Source organism: Pleurodeles waltl, chromosome 3_1 (genome assembly GCF_031143425.1).
Source record: "Pleurodeles waltl isolate 20211129_DDA chromosome 3_1, aPleWal1.hap1.20221129, whole genome shotgun sequence".
In the NCBI taxonomy this organism is placed as follows: Eukaryota; Metazoa; Chordata; class Amphibia; order Caudata; family Salamandridae; genus Pleurodeles; species Pleurodeles waltl.
Window position 1 is genome coordinate 576706627 of NC_090440.1, and position 19823 is coordinate 576726449.

General features: G+C 43.1%; 1 protein-coding gene across 2 annotated transcripts in view; it reads right to left on the bottom strand.

Annotated features, from left to right (window-relative positions):
- SLC22A18 (solute carrier family 22 member 18) overlaps positions 1 to 19823 on the bottom strand; it is a 757096-nt gene that overhangs the window by 284874 nt on the left and 452399 nt on the right. For both annotated transcript variants that reach the window (XM_069223018.1, XM_069223019.1), the window contains exon 8: positions 440 to 540. In XM_069223018.1, the coding sequence (XP_069079119.1) occupies positions 440 to 540 (101 nt within the window). The remainder of the gene's footprint in view (positions 1 to 439; positions 541 to 19823) is intronic.

Below are 19823 nucleotides of genomic sequence, written 5' to 3' on the forward strand. Positions count from 1 at the left end.
GTTCAATTGGCAGAGTTTTGATAGATTTCACCGGCACTGTAGTTTCCTTGTGTTGGAGAAGCCTTTGGGAGTCCACAGGCCTGGTTACAGAGTGGAGAGTTCTGGAAAGCTTGACACCAGTTCACCAAGCTGAGAGGCCATGGCATGCTGGTGAATGGAATGGTAAAATACTGCAGGAGTAGTGTAAGTACAATTTTTACCTAAAGTGAACTGCATGACAAGAAATACTCCTGACACAAACTTCAGGGTTAGGCCCAGATGTACCATTGCTCACATTGGTAAAGCCTTGAGTTTGCAGCAAATTAGTAAAAGTTAGCAGTATCAGACAAACACAGCCAGAAATTACAAAAGGATAACACCAAAAGCAAAAGTACAGGAGCATGCACTTTATAATTGATTTCTTTTTGTTTGTCTTGAAAAATGAAACACTTGTCCTTACCATTTGAATGACTCCAAAATATGACAACAAATATCCAGATTGTTCAGGATCCAGTCCAAAAAAATTGATACTGATAACAGCAAACATAATCATGAACAGACCTAAAAAAGCGTAAAAGAATTGGAAAGGTTATTAATAAGTAAGGGTTTCACATTTAAATGTTCTTAATTTGTTGCTAGAAAAAAACATTAGCATTCAAAAGCTTAAACAAAAAAAAAGAAAGGAAAAAAACAAAAAAAACAATTTATAAGTGATATTAAAAATAAAAAATTTTGTAACAGTCTTGGCTCTAGATGGCGCGCATGGAATGCATTTGTCATGCCTCTTCCTGTGGTTACCACTCCCGAGGGCAGGGACTAAGTATGCTATCCGTCCACTGCTTTCATTTTATCATCATTTTAGGAACTTCTTTTTTCTTGGCTTACAAGTCCTCCTCTGGAGTGCTGTGTTTTCACTTGCTCCTGCACCATTGTAAAGAGTGGTCATGTTTCACTTGTTCTTTAAACAACGGGAGCAGAAGAATAGAGGCTTTCTCGCTGCAGCTACTATGTCAGTGTGCTCTTCCTTGCTCCAAGCACCGTAAACAGCAACCGTGTTTTCATTTCCTCTTTAAGCAATAGGAACGGAAGAATGGAGGCTTTCGCACTGCAGCTACTACCCCTCTTTCAGTGGAAAGAGCCTCTTGCTGAACTCCTCTCCCTCCTTTGGTCAATATATTCATCCCGTAAATGCATATGTCCCATGGATGCAGTAATATGCCTTGTGCTTGTACTCTGGAATAAAATGCCTGGTGTAACCTGAGGAATTTGAAATGCAAACAGCAGCCCGAGTAAGCTTAGGCAGAACAAATTGACTTTTTATTGAATGCAGACAAAATGGTCACATTGAAAGATTTGAATCTTCCAATCACTTTTCATGTAAGTGCAAGGCTGTTTTTGGGTTGGCTCGAGCCGGGGTGGTTCAGATCTCATGATGTAAGCATGCTTTTTAGGCGTATATGTGGATGATGGTGTTGGAAGCACTTATATGAAAAGTGATTAGAAAATTAACATCTGTCAACAAGACCATTTCGTCTGCAGCTGGAAGTAGGTCAGCGCTTCTTACAGGATCCCTGCTGTGCTGTGTGTATACCAAACAATAAGCTTGAAATGCAAGGGGGTATGTTTAGATTGTCAAATATGTTTAAAGGAACATGTTGTATTCGCCAAAATTGCTTTACCTTTGGAGGGAGTGCTTTGGGCAGAACAACAGCCACTGCTCTTCACAAAGGAACACAGCGCATCAGCTGCATACGCTTATGTACATAAGCTACCAATCCACAGATGGTAGCTTGGGAAGAGGAGACACATAGCCCGAGGCCATCCGGAGAGTTTTCATTTTATCATTATACTGACACAGTGAGGCCTGGTGAATGTAACAAAGACTCCATCATGCAGTAAGACCCTGCCAAAATGGAGATTCTGTGCAATGATACACTTGCTAAATTTGACAAAGAACATATTTTCTGTAAATCATGGCCATTTCTCGCATTAGAGGCAAGGCTCTGCATACAACAACTCAAAAAAATAATTGTTGCAATGTACTGTAGGAACATCCAACTTACTTTGCATATGTGGTTTGCATTATAATACCAAAAACAGCAGCAGACTTCCAAAGTTACTGTATCCGAAGGTCACATTGGTGAAGCTGTGGGTCCCCAACTGCAGAAGCTTGTGGTGACAGCCTTAGACTGCCAACAAGTATGTGTCGTAAAAAGGTCTTAAGAAGCCATAATCTTTTTTATGTGGATTTTGCCTGGATTGGAAGGGAGCAAGGGAGTTACCAGCTGAGCTGTGAAATGTTTGCCATTAAGCGACAGCTATATAAAAAAAAATGCATCATGTTCTGTTGGGGTTTCACTAAAAACTACATTTTGGAACAAGGGGCAGCCTTTGCATAGTTAGCACCCAGGGCAAAACCAACTTTGGCGCCCCCTATACATTTTTAATAAAGTATTTCCCTAGCTTCCGTTAGTATTTTAAGTTCAATCCCGCATTTTAGTATCCTGTATTTAGCCGTAGAAACAAAACTGCAAGTACCACACTGCAAAATGAAAATACAGAACATAATATATGCCCACGATGAGCAGAGAGTCATTTCATTTTTGAGGTATTACCTGACCTTGGGCCTAAGCCCCATCCCTCAAATGACTCCGCTTGTGCCTCTTACCTAGAAGTAAAAAGACAAGTAAAGTTGATGGGGAGGGATGGAGAATTCTCTGCTGCCCAAGACCTTCCCTACCTCTCTGGCAGCATGCTGCTCTCTACTGCCTGCCCCCTGCTGCTGGTGGTCTTCGTAGGTGACTCTTTTGTATCTACAGGTCGGTCACTGGCTGTTACACTCAGTGACAGGACTGCTCTGAGCACACATCTCTCCGTCTCTTGCTCACCTTCCATGAACCTCTTTGAAACTAGCACCAAATGGAAGGTGAGGGACCTGGTGTGGGAGCAGGATAAGAGAAGGGAGAAGGTAGGGGAGTGAGGAGATTGTTTTACAAGCAGGATGTGAGCAGCTGGAAAAATGATTAAAGGCTAGTTTACCGAAATTAGATTAGAGAGCAACTGCTGTGTGGCCTGTGCAGAGAGAGACCTGTGTGCCCCCTGACCATTAGAGCCCTGGTACAGGCCGGCCCTGTTTGGAAGCAACATTTTCTCTTTTTGTGCATTGTGGAGCAGTCTTTCTTACACTGTGTGTAATGCAAGTTTAAAATGATTCACACGTTAAAGCTTCAAAGCGGACATAAATCAAACTGTCTGATGCTGGAGTCATCTCAAGACTCAAATGCTCATGCAGGGGACACAGAAACAGCTGCTGGATGCCATTTACACTGCTTTAGCCAGTTTTGGGGGAGAGGGGAGGGAGAGAGGACAGAAAAGAGAAACAACAGAGTTTTCCCTCCCATGAAGGCTGCTCCCTCAGCACTGCATTAGATAGACAACAAGCATTCAGATCCACATAATTCAACAACAACACCACACAATCTCACACCACACAATTCAGTGTCACACAATGCCACACCACACAACATATTTACACTCCACAAAATATCACTCAGTACCAGATAATTCAACTTCACGTATTTACTAGGCCTGGGCACAGTGCATTGAGTTGCGCTATGTGGAACTCCGCAAAGTAGAAAAATAACTCATCCTTGCTTCGTGGAGTTCCACGAGTGGGTGGAATTCTCTGCTGCATCCGTTCGCATTGCATTTGATGTCAAACACAACACAAAGCATGTACCCTTGTTCAAAATAACGAGCGAACAGCAACACACGGTTCACATGGTCGCAACCATCTTGATTTTCATTCTGTTTATGGGCCTGTTTTTTTCACCCCCAATTTATTTTAGCAATCCTCCACCTTCCTAATTAATTTGACCCTCATTTTTATTTTATTTTATTAGCATCTCTTTTTTTGTCTCTTTATTTTTACATTTTTAAAAAATATTCTTGCTTTTTAGTGACTTTTTTGTATTTATTTTTCTATTTTCTTCCTTCCTTTTCCCTATTCTTTTCTTCTTCACCCATCACCATGGCAGAAGAGGGTGGTGCCAGCGACCAGGGGAGCAGCAGTGCTAGGTCCCCCCCGGACAGCCAGCAGCCACAAACCTTGTGGGCAGAGCTGCCACCAAGGGGTGCAGCCCCAGCCGATCTTTTCTGAGAAGGAGGTGGCAGCTCTGGTCTTTTATGTGTACCGCCACCTCTCCTCTGGCGGTAGGCCTGGAAGAGGTTACCCCTGCGGAAGCATCAGCTCCATTGGGCTTGTGTGCGCCGGTGTGTCAGGGCCACCACCCAGGCCCAGCACAGCACCCAGCAGCAGACCCACTGCAGGGTGGATATAATCAACAGTGAGCAAGGCCTGCTTGACCTGCTAGGCATCAAGATTCCGGGACCTGGTGAGTATTATATTATTGTGTTTGTGTTCTACAGTGCTAACTTCTGAATAGCATGCGGCTTGCACTCAGAGTAAATTATGTTTAGTTTATGTTAAAAATATTATTCATTATGTGATCCAGTTAGAGCTAGGCAGGGGCTCGGCGCTACATCATCGCACTCGTATGCACTCGCGTTGGCTGATTAGTTAAGAAGCCATTGCAATGCAGACTCCTTTGTTCTCCTGTCTCCATAGTGAATCAGTGATATGAGTGAGTTAGAGTTCTCTGTGACTTTATGTAGCTCGGACAGTCCCAAGCAATTTCACTGTGATTCGAGTATACATCTACACATTGCAAAAAAGGAAACCGGAGTTGGTCGATCAAGGGGGTTGAGAAGTGAGAAAAGAATGAAAGAGCATTCATTGCAATGAATTAGTTCCAAATGTAGTTTTTTAAAGGAAATTTGGAATAGGGATTTTAGGAGTATAGCCAACTCAACTATAGACAATCATTCTAGTACCATAGGTGATCTGATTGAAGTACAATGTTATAGCATTTGCCTGTTATATAATAATTTTGTGGAGATTAACGGTACCATTAATGTATTTTTTTAATATTCTTTCATACATCAGCACCCAAGGGAAAGAAGAGGGGCATTACACACGTGGGTCCACCAGGAGTTGGGGAGGCGCTGACCACCAGCGCCAATGCTGTTGGCTCTGCTCATCTCAGTAAGTCCTATTATTTAATATTATTATTACTGTCTTACTTTTTACCTCTCCCCACTTTTATACCTTTATACTACTTTTAATTTTGCCATTTTTTTACTTTTTATACTGTCTCCCTTGTTTTTTCCAACTCCCTTATTCAAACTTTGTTTAATTCCGGTTATCCTTGCATTACCCTTTTTTCTGCCTTTCATTGAACATTTTGTATTCCACCCCTTCATTGCACTTCAGTGATTCCGAGTCATCATCATTCATAGGCTATAGCTCTGCCCCTTCTTTATGCAACACTTTTGGTTGGCTTGACTACCTGGCTTTTCTAAAATGCCCTGCCCAGGGCATTTTGCCACCCATGACCGAAGAAGTGCAGTCCATTATTCTCATAACAGAATTATTTTACGCCTGTTAGGATTTTTCCCTTACACCTTCGCTATACAGTGACTGAATAAGCCACAGCTTAGGCACATGATGAATCGGTGATCAGTGACATCCCTCTATTCTTCTATAGCAAAAGCTCTACCTACCTGCCTAATCCCTCAGCCTTACTCTCCAGTAGAGTAAGTCAAGTTTCTTTCCTTTCCTCACTGTCCAGCAAATGAATTTGTTGGAATGAATTTGTGATGTGGGCAAGGCCAATGAGTAAAGTAGGCCTAGTAAGCTCCTGATTTAAGTTCAAGTTTGGTGTTGGGGATACTCTGTGACGAACGTGCCAAATACAATCCATAAAGCCCACTCCTTTCCCTGTAGTGCGGTGCATTGTTTTACTTACATCTACTTACGGCAGACAGGATAAATATAATACCTGCATTTTATCCATGACATATCTTATTTATTCATCTGCCTATTTGAGTCAGGGAAGAAACTAAGTGAAAGACATTTCAATAAATCAGTCTTAGCATTTGTAAAGCGCACTACTCACCCGTGAGGGTCTCAAGGTGCTAAGGGGGCGGGGTGCTGCTACTGCTCAAACTGCCAGGCCTTGAGTTGTCTCCTGTAGGTTAGTAGGTCCTGTGTCTGTCGCAGGTGGATAGGAAGAGTGTTTCACGTCTTGGCGGCAAGGTGGGAGAACAATCTGCTACCGGTGGTTGTCCTGTGGATGCGAGGAACGGTGGCGAGGGCAAGGTCAGAGGAGCGAAGCTGGTGGGTCGGGGTGTAGAAGGAGAGTCGACATTTGGGGAAGAGCAGGGCCATCGGAATTAAAGACAGGTAATTGTCAGCTACAGCTGCAGCCAGCAGCAAAGTACTTGAAGCGCTGGCCAGCATGCCTCCAATAATTTGACACAACTTGTACTCCATAATGCATAAGGCCTTACTCATCATAAATGAGAGGTAATTCATTTTTATTTTCCACTTAATGTGTCTGTTTAGTTACTCAAAAAGCATTTAAAAGAAAAAAATTAAATGACATTTTTTATTCTGGTTTTATTCTGTCTTAATTCTTTTCTACCAGACAGTCAGTGCTTTTAATGTGAGGCATGTGTAGGTAAACAAATAAAACTGTCTCTGTGACTCTCTTAATCATAATCACATCAAATTCTAATGTTCCTAGGGGACCAGCAATGTAGTAATACTGTGCTACCTACTACCTACTTTTGAAGAAGTGTTTGTTCAGAGCATTATTTACAATTTGTCTATTTTGTATTCGTCTTTTTCTCAATATAGGTACTCCTACTCAATGGCCACCACTAAGAAGGCAGGAGATAGAGGCCCATCTGCTGCAGCAGAAGCTGAGGAACATCCAGGTCGAATACTAGCAGCTGTTGATCCTGGAGGAAGAAGAGGCTGAAACTGCTGCCTCGGGCCCAAGACCCAGCAGAGCAGCACGCCAGCCCCCAGCCTCCCGGCCAGTACATTCCCAGCACCACCACCAACAGTCAGGCTCCCTGACTGCACCTGCTGCTGCACCCTCCCGCTCCAACAAGGCATCGCTCAACCGCATCCTCCAGTGGATGGACTCCATCCAGATCCAGCTCTCCAGCACTGAGCAGAGCCTGGACCAGCTCAAGATCCATATTGACAGTGCCTTCTTCTAAGCCCTTTTTTATTTTTTTTGTTTTGATGGGAGGGACTTGTTATGGGTGGAGAGGGTGGGGGAGGCCATTGGGATGGTCTTTGGACTTTGAATGGACTTTTTGGAGACAGGTTTATTATTTGTTTGGAAAGAGGGGTGGGACTGTTGTTGGTGGAGAGGACGGGTTTTCTATTTGTAAATAATTAAAAGGGATCATGTTTTTTCTTTATGTGCACCTAAAATCTTTATTCTGCTGCTTTAGTTTACATTGCTGTCTTTTAGTACAGCCTGTTTTTTTTAATCTCCTAAAAAGTGTATGTCATTTACTTCTATTCTTGCTCTATTGCCCTCAGCAACTATATATTGACCACTAAAGGATGAATGCCATTGCCTATTTTGCCAATAAAAACTAGCGCACACAAACATCTTCTTCAGTAGGAATTAACTACTAACTGAACAAGATCACTTCAATCCATAGTTCTTCTCTTACCTGAACCTGAATAGATGAAACAAGGGAGTCTTCTTACTGCAGGTTTTTTCCTAAGGTGGCATCTTAAGGGGGTGGCAGGGGTAGTAGTAGTAGCAGGCTAGTGTGCTAACAGGAAAGACAGAAGATGCCACTCCCACCTATGAGAACTCCAACTGTAGGATTAACCAAAAGTTTATCCATCACTGTCAACTAGATTGAAAGAAAACAGAAAGTTAGTGGGTCATCATCATATATCATGACTGTAGGAAGACTGAGAAACAGATGACCACATTAACAGTACTGGCACACATCAAAGAAGACCGGACATGATAATAAAATATAGCAATATCAATTTCTTCAGAGCAATTGTGGGGAGCTATAAAAGTAAACTAAGGAAATATAATCATAGGGTCAGGAAAAGTGGGCTCAGACTCAAGAGTGGTTGGGCCAGATTAATCATTTACAGTTCACAAACACAAAGGCATAAATGATGATGTTGATGGGGCTGGTTAATGCAGTGCTCCAAACACAGGACCCTGAAATAACCACCATCTGCCATGGCCTTGACTATGTTATTGACATTGTCTGTGGCAACAAATCTACTTTCAACACCTTGCTATTAAACTCGTCCAAGAAAATGGCAGCTGTGTGTGATTTCTCCATGGCAAACATCGCTAAAGTTGCATGCTGCCGAACACCCTTAAATTTTTTTCAGGTGCCAAGACCTGTAGACTGCTTTTGCTTTATCCCAACAAAAGAGATCCAGTGTGCTGTGATGCTCATGTAATCAGTCTCACGACAACTGGCCCACATGTCTGTTGTCAGGAGGATAGTGTAGGCAACACTCTGCTGCAAAGCTTGTTCAATCAATTGCAGCACATTGTGATGCAGCAATGGAACAGCAACTCGGGCAGAATAAGTCTTACTTGGAACCATCCATTTTGGACCGATGGCTACCACAAACTCTAAGAATCCCACTACTTTCACAGAAGAAAAAGGGAGGAGGCTCAGCACTGAAATTTTTGCCAGATTCCTTTTGTACAAATGTGCCACTGGGTGGTTGCGGTAGTAGGGCCTCCTGCCTAAACATGCCCGTAACTGTAGCTTAGACTGACAAAGGCGATTTTTGAGATGTAGGTGGTGATAGACTCAATGAGTGTCATAGTACAGTCACTGTGTGCCGTGGTGTCTCCATCTGACTCTTCCTGTGCCATTGTGAGGACAGGGCTGCTTAGGGTAAGGATGTCACCCTCTTCTTCCTCACCTTCCACTGTGATTTGACCAGATGTAACTGATGTTTCCTTGCTCTCCTCACCACCACCGCAGCCACGCTCAGCCATTTTTTAAAGGTGTTCCTCCTACCAGATTGCCTGATGTTTTTTCACATGGGTCATCTGGCATCCAGTAGCATAATGTGAACCAGGCGAACCAGACGAATACTCACATGGCAAATGGAGCATATGGCAGTGTTCTCCTCCTGTTTACAAATCGTAAAAAAGTCCCAAACTGAGGGGGGGGGGAGTACTTTCTTATTGGACCAATGCCTGAAGAAGAACTAAAGGTAGGTGAGTATGTTGATTGCCTCTCTGCAGTGCATCCTTCTACTGAGGTAGGGGTTGGTGAGGGTCTCTGCTGGGTCCTTACGAATACGGGAGTTGGCGGTGCTGCCTGTGCCACATCCCTCAGAGCAGGTAGGATAGTAATATCTGACTCCTCTGTGCCAGTTTCCACAATGACGGCTTGTCATCATCATCTTCTTTATCATCATCCCCTTCCACAATTCTAAGGCTTTCTCAAACTTTTCTTTTCCCTTGCCTCTCCTGGCATTCGCAGACTCTGCCGGGATCCACTCCATGTCCCTATCATCAACATCAGAAGTGGTGCTTGGAGAAGAAATGAAGTAGTACCCTTCCTTTTTCTTCCTGTTGATCTGGGAGCCATTGATTCTAAAAGAAGAGGTACTTGCTTGGCAGGAAGCTTGACCTCCTGTTCTGCTCCAACTTCGGGAAGATCTACTATGGCTGGCTGCGGCTCCTATCCACTTTGTTCTGTTTCCTGATATGAATGGGTACTACTTTGCAAAAGGGACAAATATTCAACGTCACTGCTTACTGGCATCGCCATGATTGCACTAGTTGCCTCACTGACAGACATGGTCTTGGGCTTAGATTGGGGTGGTGCTGTTGATGCGGGAGTGCTACTCCCAGGTTTCTACCTGAAGGCCATTGTGGTAGGCACAAGTCTCCTGAAAAAGGTTGCAGTTGGCACGTCACTGGCGCAAAGCTGCTTCTTCTTCTCACTGGCCACTTTCTTGGAAGCAACTTTCGTTTCGGCCACCTCAAGCTCTAGGTTGACAGTGGCAGATGCGCAAGTGAAAGGGTTTGGAGAACCGATGTAACTGTAAGGCCTTCTCTTTGGCAGTACTGCAGGTTATGTGGGTCTCTTCTCTTGTGCACCTAATAACAAACAAGAAAAACATGTGGTTAATGCAATGTGGGATTTTTGCAGGTTGGAATTGTACAAACAAATGCAATCTTAGTGTGGTTTGTTACTCATGTAATAAATACCAATTTAATAAAACATTGTAAATTCGAACCACACCACCACAGACCACACCAAAAAATTAGATTTCAAATCTGACAGGACAAAATGCAGATCTTGCTTTATTTCCATCTGTTTAATCCTTTAAAAAACCTATGGCTGCAAGGTGGTCCAGGGGAAATGGAATAATCATTACCAAAATGAATTATGCTGTTGATTTGTCTGCAGTACTCCGCACTGAGAGTGTCCTAGAGGAAATGGAATTACACCTAAAGAAACCGAATGCTGTAGTGCAGCTGTGCCTCTTTGGTGGATGGATGGATGGATGGATGGATGGATGAATGGAGGAATGGATGTACATGGATGGATGGATGGAGCAAGGCAAAATGTAGAATTAAATAAAAATAAAAAGCATAAAATAATGTAAAAATTTAATTATAAAAATTAAAACAAACAATGAATAAAAAAGAAAAAGAAAAAAGAAACAATTTTTAAAAAAAACTAAAAAAAACTACAATATATAAATGTAATAAAAAAAGTTAAAAAAATTAAAAATATAAAAGACATGAAAATTAAATAAAAAAATAAATTAAAATAGAAAATAAAAAATAAAATGGAAAACAAAAATTAGAAACTTAAAAAACAAATGATCAATAATTAACAACAAGAAGGAGCAAGGAGGCATGGCAAACAAAGAACACATGCAAGCCTATGTTAAAAGGGACACTGGATGGATGGACTAAATGGCCGCCAGCCACATGGTCCAATAACAACAATAAGGAGCAAGGAGGCATGGCAAACAAAGGCCACATGCAAGCAAGGGACACTGGCTGAATGAACGAAATGGCTGCCAGCCAGTCACATGGTCAAACAACAACAACAAGGAGCAAGAAAGCATGTCAAAGGACACATGCAGGCCTATGGCAAGGGTCACTGGCTGGTTGGACAAAATGGCCATCAGCCACATGGTCAAACAACAACAAGGAGCAAGAAGGCATGGAGAACAAAGGTCACATGCAAGCCAATGGCAATGGGACACTGGCTGCATGCACAAAATGGCTGCTAGTCACATGGTCAAACAACAAGAAGCAAAAAAGAACAAAAAAGAACACATGCAAGCCAATGGCACAGGGACACTGGCCGGATGCACAAAATAGCCACCAGCCACATGGTCAAACAACAACTGTGAACACTGAGGCATCGGGAGAAAAGGTCACATGCAAGCCTATGGCAAAGGGACATTGGCTGGATGGACAAAATGGCCACGAGCCACATGATCAAACAACAACTGTGAACAAGGAGGCATTGGGAACAAAGAACACCATGCAAGCTTATAGACAGAAGACGGTACATGGCCACACTGCATGGAGAACAAAGAGAAATAAATTCTGGACAATGGCAAACACACACACAAACTGTCCATATGGAGGCATGGTGGTAGTAACACTGAAGAAACACGACCAACATTAATTCAGCAATGCAAAACATGAAAATTAACTCAGCTAAAAACATTTCACAACAACACACATCCTCCTATACTATAAAATATTACCCCAGAACATATACACTTTGTGCAACAAAAGAAATAAGGAAATGCAAACAATAGCCAATATTTTTAATTAATCCAATGTCATCCCTGCCTTAAATAAAGTTTTAAAAACATATACCACTGAAACATGTATTTCATGCACTGATGACTACTAGTGCTGTCTCCTACTGGCTAGATGACCCTTTGAAAATCTAGGCCACATACTAAAATAATATTACAAATAGTACAAACATGTACAAAGCTGAGCTGTGCAACAATTTTCATTTATAAAAGGTGAAAAATCAATTAAATGCAAAATAAGGAAAATATCATTTACCTAGTAGACATCTGTTTGTGGCATGTAGTGCTGCAGAGTCACATGCTTTGCTTAGGTCCGCCATCTAGTGTTGGGCTCGGATTGTTACAAGTTGTTTTTCTTCAAAGAAGATTTTTCGAGTCACGAGATCAAGTGACTTCTCCTCTCTGTGATAGTGGGCATGGGCATTGAGTCCTTTGTTAGATTGTTTTCCCACAGGACAGTGAAGTAAGGAGTGAAGAAATGTATATGTGTATTTATATATATATATATATATATATATATATATATATATATATATATATATATATATATATATGAAGAAAAGAAGATGTCCATGCAATGTATATAAGTATTTACATAAGGAAAGTAGTACAATGGCTACAGGCTTCTCGGGAAGAGGGAGGGCACATGTTAATCTGCAGCACTACATGCCATGAACAGATGTCCACTAGATAAGGGACATTTTCCATTCAATGGCATGTGTACCTGCAGATACACATGCTTTGCACAGACTGAAATGAAGTCCCCTCCTAAACAAAGCAGTGGCTGGCCTGTAGAAGTTGGAGTAGGTTGAAATAGTGTTTTAAGCACTGCTTGACCAACATTTGCCTGTTGGCGACATAACACATCTACACAGTACTGTTTAGTAAATGTGTGTGGTGTGGACCATGTGGCTGCTTTGCATATGTCTGCCATTGATATATTTCCTAAGAATGTCATTGATGCTCCTGTCTTTCTAGTAGAATGTGCTTTAGGAGTCACTAACAGCTGTCGTTTAGCTTTATGATAGCAAGTTTGAATACACTTTACTATCCATCTAGCTAATCCCTGTTTTGAAATAGGATTACCCTTATAAGGTTGCTGGAAAGCTACAAACAGTTGCTTAGATTTTCTGAAATCTTTTGTTCATCTATGCAATACATGAGAGCTCTTTTGACATCTAGAATGTGAAGAGTTCTTTCGACAACTGAATCTGGCTCTGGAAACAAGACTGGCAATTCCACTGACTGATTGATGAGAAATGGTGGAACCACTTTGGGTAGGAATTTTGGGTTTGTCCTAAGTACTATTTTATTCTTGTGAATTTGGAAGAAAGGTTCTTCTAAAGTGAATGCTTGGATTTCACGAACTCTCCTTAAGGAAGTAATGGCTACTAAAAAAGCAACCTTCCATGAGACAAATTGTAGAGCGCAAGAATGCATGGGTTCAAATGGTGGACCCATACGTCTTGTGAGCATGATGTTAAAATTCCATGCAAGAGCAGATGGATCTCTAAGTGGAAGAACTCTTTTAAGACATTCCATAAAAGCTTTTATGAAAGGTATTCTAAACAGAGAAGTATGCTATCTGTTTTGGAGGTAAGCTGATATTGCTGTTAAATGAATTTTAATAGATGAGTATGCCACATTTGCTTTTTGTACGTGAAGCAAATAAAGAATATCCTGTACTGATGCGTTAAGTGGATCAATGTTTTTGGGTTGACAGTAGTATACAAAATGTTTCCATTTAGCTGCATAGCACTGTCTTGTTGTAGGTTTGCATGCTTCCTTTAGAATGTCCATACATTCTGATGGAAGCTGTAGATATCCAAACTCTATGACATCAGGAGCCAAATAGGCAGGTTGAGCATACTAGGATTGGGATGCCTGCTTTGATCTTTGGTTTGAGTCTGTTTGGGAGCTTGTGATGTGGTACTACGGATAGATCCAATAGTGTTGTGTACCAGTGATGACATGCCTACATGAGTATTATAGTGAGGGAGGCGTGATGGATCTTGTTGACTAGAAATGGAATTAGTGGGAGAGGGGGGGGGAAAGTGTAAGCAAATATCCCTGACCAATTGATCCATAGAGCATTACCCTTGGATTGAGGGTATGGGTGCCTGGATGCGAAGTTTCGACATTTTTCGCTTGTTGTGAAGAGGTCTATGTCTGGTGTACCCCACAGGCAAAAGTACTGTTGACTCACTTGTGGGTGAATCTCCCATTTGTGTATTTGTTGCTGCATCCTGCTTAAGAGGTCTGCTAGTGGGTTGTGTATCCCTTGGATATATTCTGCCAGTATCTGAATGTAATTGTGAATTGCCCATTTCCAAATTGTCTGTGCTAGAAGGGACAATTGAGATGAGTGTGCACCCCCCTGTTTTTGCAGATAATACATTGTTGTCATGTTGTCTGTTCTTATCAACACTGTTGTGTGTGTGATCTGTGTTTGGAATACTTTGAGTGCTAGGAACACTGCTAGCAATTCCAAGTGATTTATGTGGTAAGTTTGTTGAATTGAGTCCTATTCCCCCTGTATAGTAAGATTCTTGAGATGGGCTCCTCAACCTGTCATTGATGCATCAGTGGCGATTATGGTCTGTGGCACAGGGTCCTGAAATGGCCGCCCTTTTGATAAGTTATTGTGATTCCACCATTGAGAGGGTTGCAAGTTTGGCGGTTCAACAACACTAGATCGTGAAGTTGACCCTGTGCCTGAGACCATTGTGGCGAGAGACACTGTTGTATAAAACTTGAAAATCTAAGTAAAATATAAAGAAATACTGGTGCATGCCCAAACAAACAAAACACCCTTTTACAATAGTTTTTTAAAACTTACTTTTGTGATTCAACACAAAGTCCTTAAATCCTAAGGTATATCCAGAGACAACAAGAGTGATCCTTCGACCTCAAAATCCAAGTGAAAAGTGACCAGGAGATGGACAAAGCACTGGAAGGAGCCTGCTGGACAGGAACAGGAAGTAGGAGTCTCTGATGCACTTCCTTCCTGTTTGAGAAAAAAAAGGCTTCTCAATCCGAAAAAGAAATTGCTGTGTCCACAGGAGAAGAAAACCTAGTCAAAAATCTCGTTTTGACTAGATTCATAGTCAAAAATCTCTTGTTGACTAGATTTAGTGGCATCTGGAGTAGAAAATCTGCTCCAGAAATGAGCTTGAGCTCGCGAGGAGCAGTCTTGTCTGTCTGCATGGCCAGAAGCAGTGTGAGCAAACGCAAAGTTTTACCCGCACTTGCTAGTGGCCTGTGAATATCGTGGCGATCCTGAGGGAGTTCCAAAACTCAATCTCGTGAAAGAACTCGGCTCTGCAACAGAGTGCGGAATTTGGGAACTCTGTGCTACTTTGCATAGTGCAAAGTGCCCAAATTTCACAAACTCTGCCTGACTAGGGAGCCTACTAATTGACTCCCAACTCAATACCACATAAAAACACCCCACATAAATACACTCTATGCCACATAACAACAATACATATAAATACACTCCACACAATGCCACATAATTCCACTCAACACCAATGTTTCATGCCACACAATTCAATTCCACACACTTCCATTCCACACCACATAATTCCACACCAAACCACATAATTTAGCTCTACAACACAATTCTACTACACACCACATATATCCAATTCACAACTCAGGATTCCACATCATGCCACAAAATTCAACACCACACCACATAATTACACTCCACTATACGCCACGACATGACACACAATACGACGCCACATAATTACACTCTATGACACACAATCCCAGTCCACATAATTTCAGTACATTCAATAACACATAATTACTATCCACATAATTCCACTGCACATTATGCCACATAATTCCACTACACATAACTCCACTCAACACCATACAATTCCACGCAACACAATTCCACAACAAACAATTCCAATCCAACACACATAATTCCAATTCACAACACATACATCCATTCCACTCCATTGCACATGGCTAAAAGACACTTACATTGATAACGCCAATAGCTCTCAGATTGGCAAGAGCTATTGGCTATGCTAATGCTTGTTGGCAGTAGGTCTCTAAATAAACATATAGCCAAAGAAATGTTAAAAATCACATGCAGTATAACAAAGAGAAAGCGGGGAATACCTTTTTGCAAAGAGATGGAAGGCTAATGGTTCTGTGACACATGGCCATTTCGTTTACTCATATAATGTATTTATCATGGATCGTTCTGACTGACACTGAAATCTTACTAACTTTACAATCAGCACATTGTTACTCGCCCATTTTGATGAACTAGCCCCCTCGCACTCTCGCTATTCAGCGGCTTTACATACGTGGATTTTGGGGGAGAGAATGATCACACACCATATGTAATTTGCTGTTCAAATCTCCAACTATAAGAAGCAGCAGATGTGTCCATTTTGCCAGTTGTGCAGACAAGTGAGTTCAGAACACAGGTTGACCGATGTTGGGGGCATATATGCTCCCAACACCACCGAGGTACCATCGAGTTTACCCTCTACAAATGCATATCAGCCTTCCTTGTCCAATGCTATTTTATCTGCTTCAAAGGGCCCCTCTGGACTGAACTATATAAGCACTTGTACTCTCCATTTGCATTGCAGTGTCAACCCCTCGGCTGTTGCTAAACGTGATTCCTGCAACACTGCCAAGTGAACGCCTCAGTTTCTAACAATGCCTATATTTTGTGCAGGATGGTAGTTGTTATCCATACCTCACATGTTCCCAGTAATGAATGCGTGTGTGGTATTTAACCTAATTTGGTTTACTCTAGCTGTTTCCATGAGACTCTAATGTAGCTGCCTCCCATTCTCTACTAACAGTGTTAAATTTGTTCGACTGCATCATTATGCATAGCCAATCTTTCATCTGCTGCATCCTATCCCCACACCTGTCCTTCTGGTAGACCCACCACTCTTATGTTGCTGCTGCAGGCATGGCCCTTGACATCCTCCACTCTTCATTCCAGGAAACAGACTCCATTCATGAGGTGTTGTACCTGCCACTTAAGGTCAGTTTCCTGTGGCTGTAGGTTCTATAATGTTACTTCTGTTTGGGACACCTTCTCCCTCAGTTTGCGCTGGTCCTGCCCTACCAACCTAAGGTCCATTGGCACTGGTCTACTTTGGCTTCCAATGCTCCATTGTGGGAAACATCCGGAAGCACGACTCCGGAACAACAAAGTCATGAACAATGCAAGCGGAACAACGCTTGCGTGAACAACTACTTCCTTTTTCTGTGCCATATCCACGCATGTGCTCAATAACGCACATGCATGGTTAAGGCACAGAAAAAGGGAGTCAGCATCAGGAGAAGAAGTAGCCAGGTGAATGGGGCTGGGGCAGGGTTGGGGGATAGTTTTTAGCGGTGGGGGTCGTTTGGTTTTTAGGGGTTGGGAAGGAGGGGTGGGGTAGTTTTGTTTTTAAGGGCTGGGATGGTTGGGGTAGTTTTAGTTTTGGGGGTGGGGGGATCAGGGTAGTTTTAGTTTTAGGAGCAGGGGGTCAGGGCTGTTTCAGTAATAAGGGGTGTGGGGGGTCGGGTAGTTTTAGTGTTAGGGTCGGGGATTGGGGTAGTTTTAGGGGTGGGTGGGGTTTGGGATACTTTTAGTATTAGGGGGTGGGGGGCGGGGTAGTTTTAGTTTTAGGGACAGGGTGGAGGGTCGGGTTGTTTTAGTTTTTTAGGGGTGGGTCGGGGGTCATGGTAGTTTTAGGGACAGGGGTGGAGGGTCAGGGTAGTTTTAGCTTTAAGGGCAGGGGTGAGGGGTACGGTAGTTTTAGTATTGGGGTGGGTAGTTTTAGTATTAGGAGTGGGGTACTTCTGGGCGTTAGGGCAGCTGGGGGGACGCATACTGGAACCACGCATGGTGTCCCACACATGCCTTTACAACGAAAAATCGTTTTTAAGGCATGTGTGGTAAATTCATTAGTGGTAACAACGGAGTCGCTGTTCAACCGCATTGTTTGGGCATGCATGGTTCCAGGATTCGTTGTTCCATCATATATTTCTCCATTGTCACTGCTTTGGCCTCTAGTATTTTATCCAACATGTCAGGAGTGCTTTTTGTAGCATCTTTGGTGGGAGGTGGAGTTCCTTTCATGCTTAGCTGAACATGGTCAGGGAGGGTCCACCTTTAATAGTGTTCTTTTTTATCAAATTAGGTTTGCCCATTCTCCCAGTCTTTCGTTTATGACCCAGTTTCTCTCTCTATGCTCTGGTGCAACATTTTATTGAGAGGGTGTGTGTATTCTTTTATTGTGTGCCTTCTTCAACCTCCTTATTACCAGTTTGACAGATATATCACTCTACCCTCAGTCCTCAGTGCCGTCTGCATCGGCCCGCCTCCCTCTTACTTCCTGGATTTGTTTTCCCCCCTGAACTGCAATACTTGGGGGGCGGGGGGTGGACGCTAAGAAGGGTATGAGTGGCTGGCCTTGAGTGTGGTCATTACACTCCTTTTTCATTAGCACCTTCCTTCATTGACCAACAGGGCTTCAATACTCAGAGATTAGCCAGCAAACTCCGGGTTCAGTAGTGTCCTCCTTTCATGCTTCACCTGATTTTTGTGTGGTCCATGTCCTCCCAGCAGCTGCTACTTTTCATCACTGTTAGAAATGGGGTCTCTAGTTGGAAGTGTTTTGAACCCTGGCCAAGTAGGGACACTCACCCTAGTCAGGGCAAGGGAGTCACACACCTTAGATAACCCCTGCTCACCCCCTCTGTAGCTTGGCACAAGGAGTCTGGCTTATCTCAGAGGCAATGTGTAAAGTATTTGTACACACACACACAGACACTAACACAGTGAAAACACTACAAAAGTACTCCACACCAGTTTGGAATAGCCAATATTTATCTGAGTAAAACAAGACCAAAATGTCAAAAATCCAACATACACAAGTAAGGATATGAATTTTCAAAAATTAAATCTTAGTAAAGTGCTTAGAAACACAATAGCTCCAACTGGGGCTATCACGAAATCATGACAGAGCCATTCTCAGCAGTCCTCACTCGCGAGGAAGTGTGGGCCGGTCACTGAATTGTACGGACCCCAGGTACAGTGCATTGGGAAACAATGATGAAACAAAGACGTTGCACAAAGTTGTGGACGTGAGGCATCGCAGGAGCTGGTGCGGCATAGGTGCCTTACTGCTACTGGGGAAGTAAAGCATTGGTTCCTTATTGCTAGGTAGGGGAGGTGAGGCATTGGTTCCTTAAAACCCAGCCAGGTCGATCAATCCAGCAGGTCAAGATGCAAGACATCAACTTTGTAGTGTCACAATCACACCACAGGCCACAGATGTGGCAGTGGAGTCGGGTGTCCCAGACATTGGGGACACGGGGCTCGGGACTCACGGTGTGGCGGTACTTAAGAGGTGCTGCAGTGGCATCGGGTCTGTGTTGTAGGTCGCATTCATTGCCCTCATTGGGACCACCTCTCCGGTGCAGGAAGCGGCGCGAAGTAGGAGAGCAGCACCGATTCTGAAGTCACTCTGGAGTCGATATGCTTAGTTTCTTCTTAGTTGCAGCAGAGCTCACTTCCAAGAGCCCAGGAACTGGATTTGGCACCACTTTGCAAGTCAGGACTCTCAGCAGAGAGCTCAGGCACTGTGAGGTAAAGCTTTTGATGGCTTTGAGACTTCTTAACAGGGGGCAAGCTCAGTTCAAGCCCTTTGGAGAACCTTGGAAAACAGATTATAGGTAGCAAAGTCCAGTCCTTTCACTTCCAGGACAAAACCAGCAAGCAGTAGGCCAGCACAACAAAGTAACAGGCAGAGTGGCAGTCCCTCCTACAGTATCCTGCTCTTCTTCCTGGCAGAATGTCCTCAGTCCAGCAATGTTCTAACTCCATTGTGTCAGAGGTCCAGTATTATACCCATTTCTGTCACTGAAGTAGGCAAACTTCAAATAAAAGTATTTGTAGCACACATGACCCTGCCTTTCCCTACTCCAGGGGTTGGAGACTGCTTTGTGTGAGGACAGGCACAGCCCTATTTAGGTGCAAGTGTCAGCTCCTCCCACCACTCTATCTCAGGAAGACCCATCAGCGTGGTGATGGCCATCAGGCTCTGCAGGGCACAACTCAGCTTCCTTTGTGTGACTG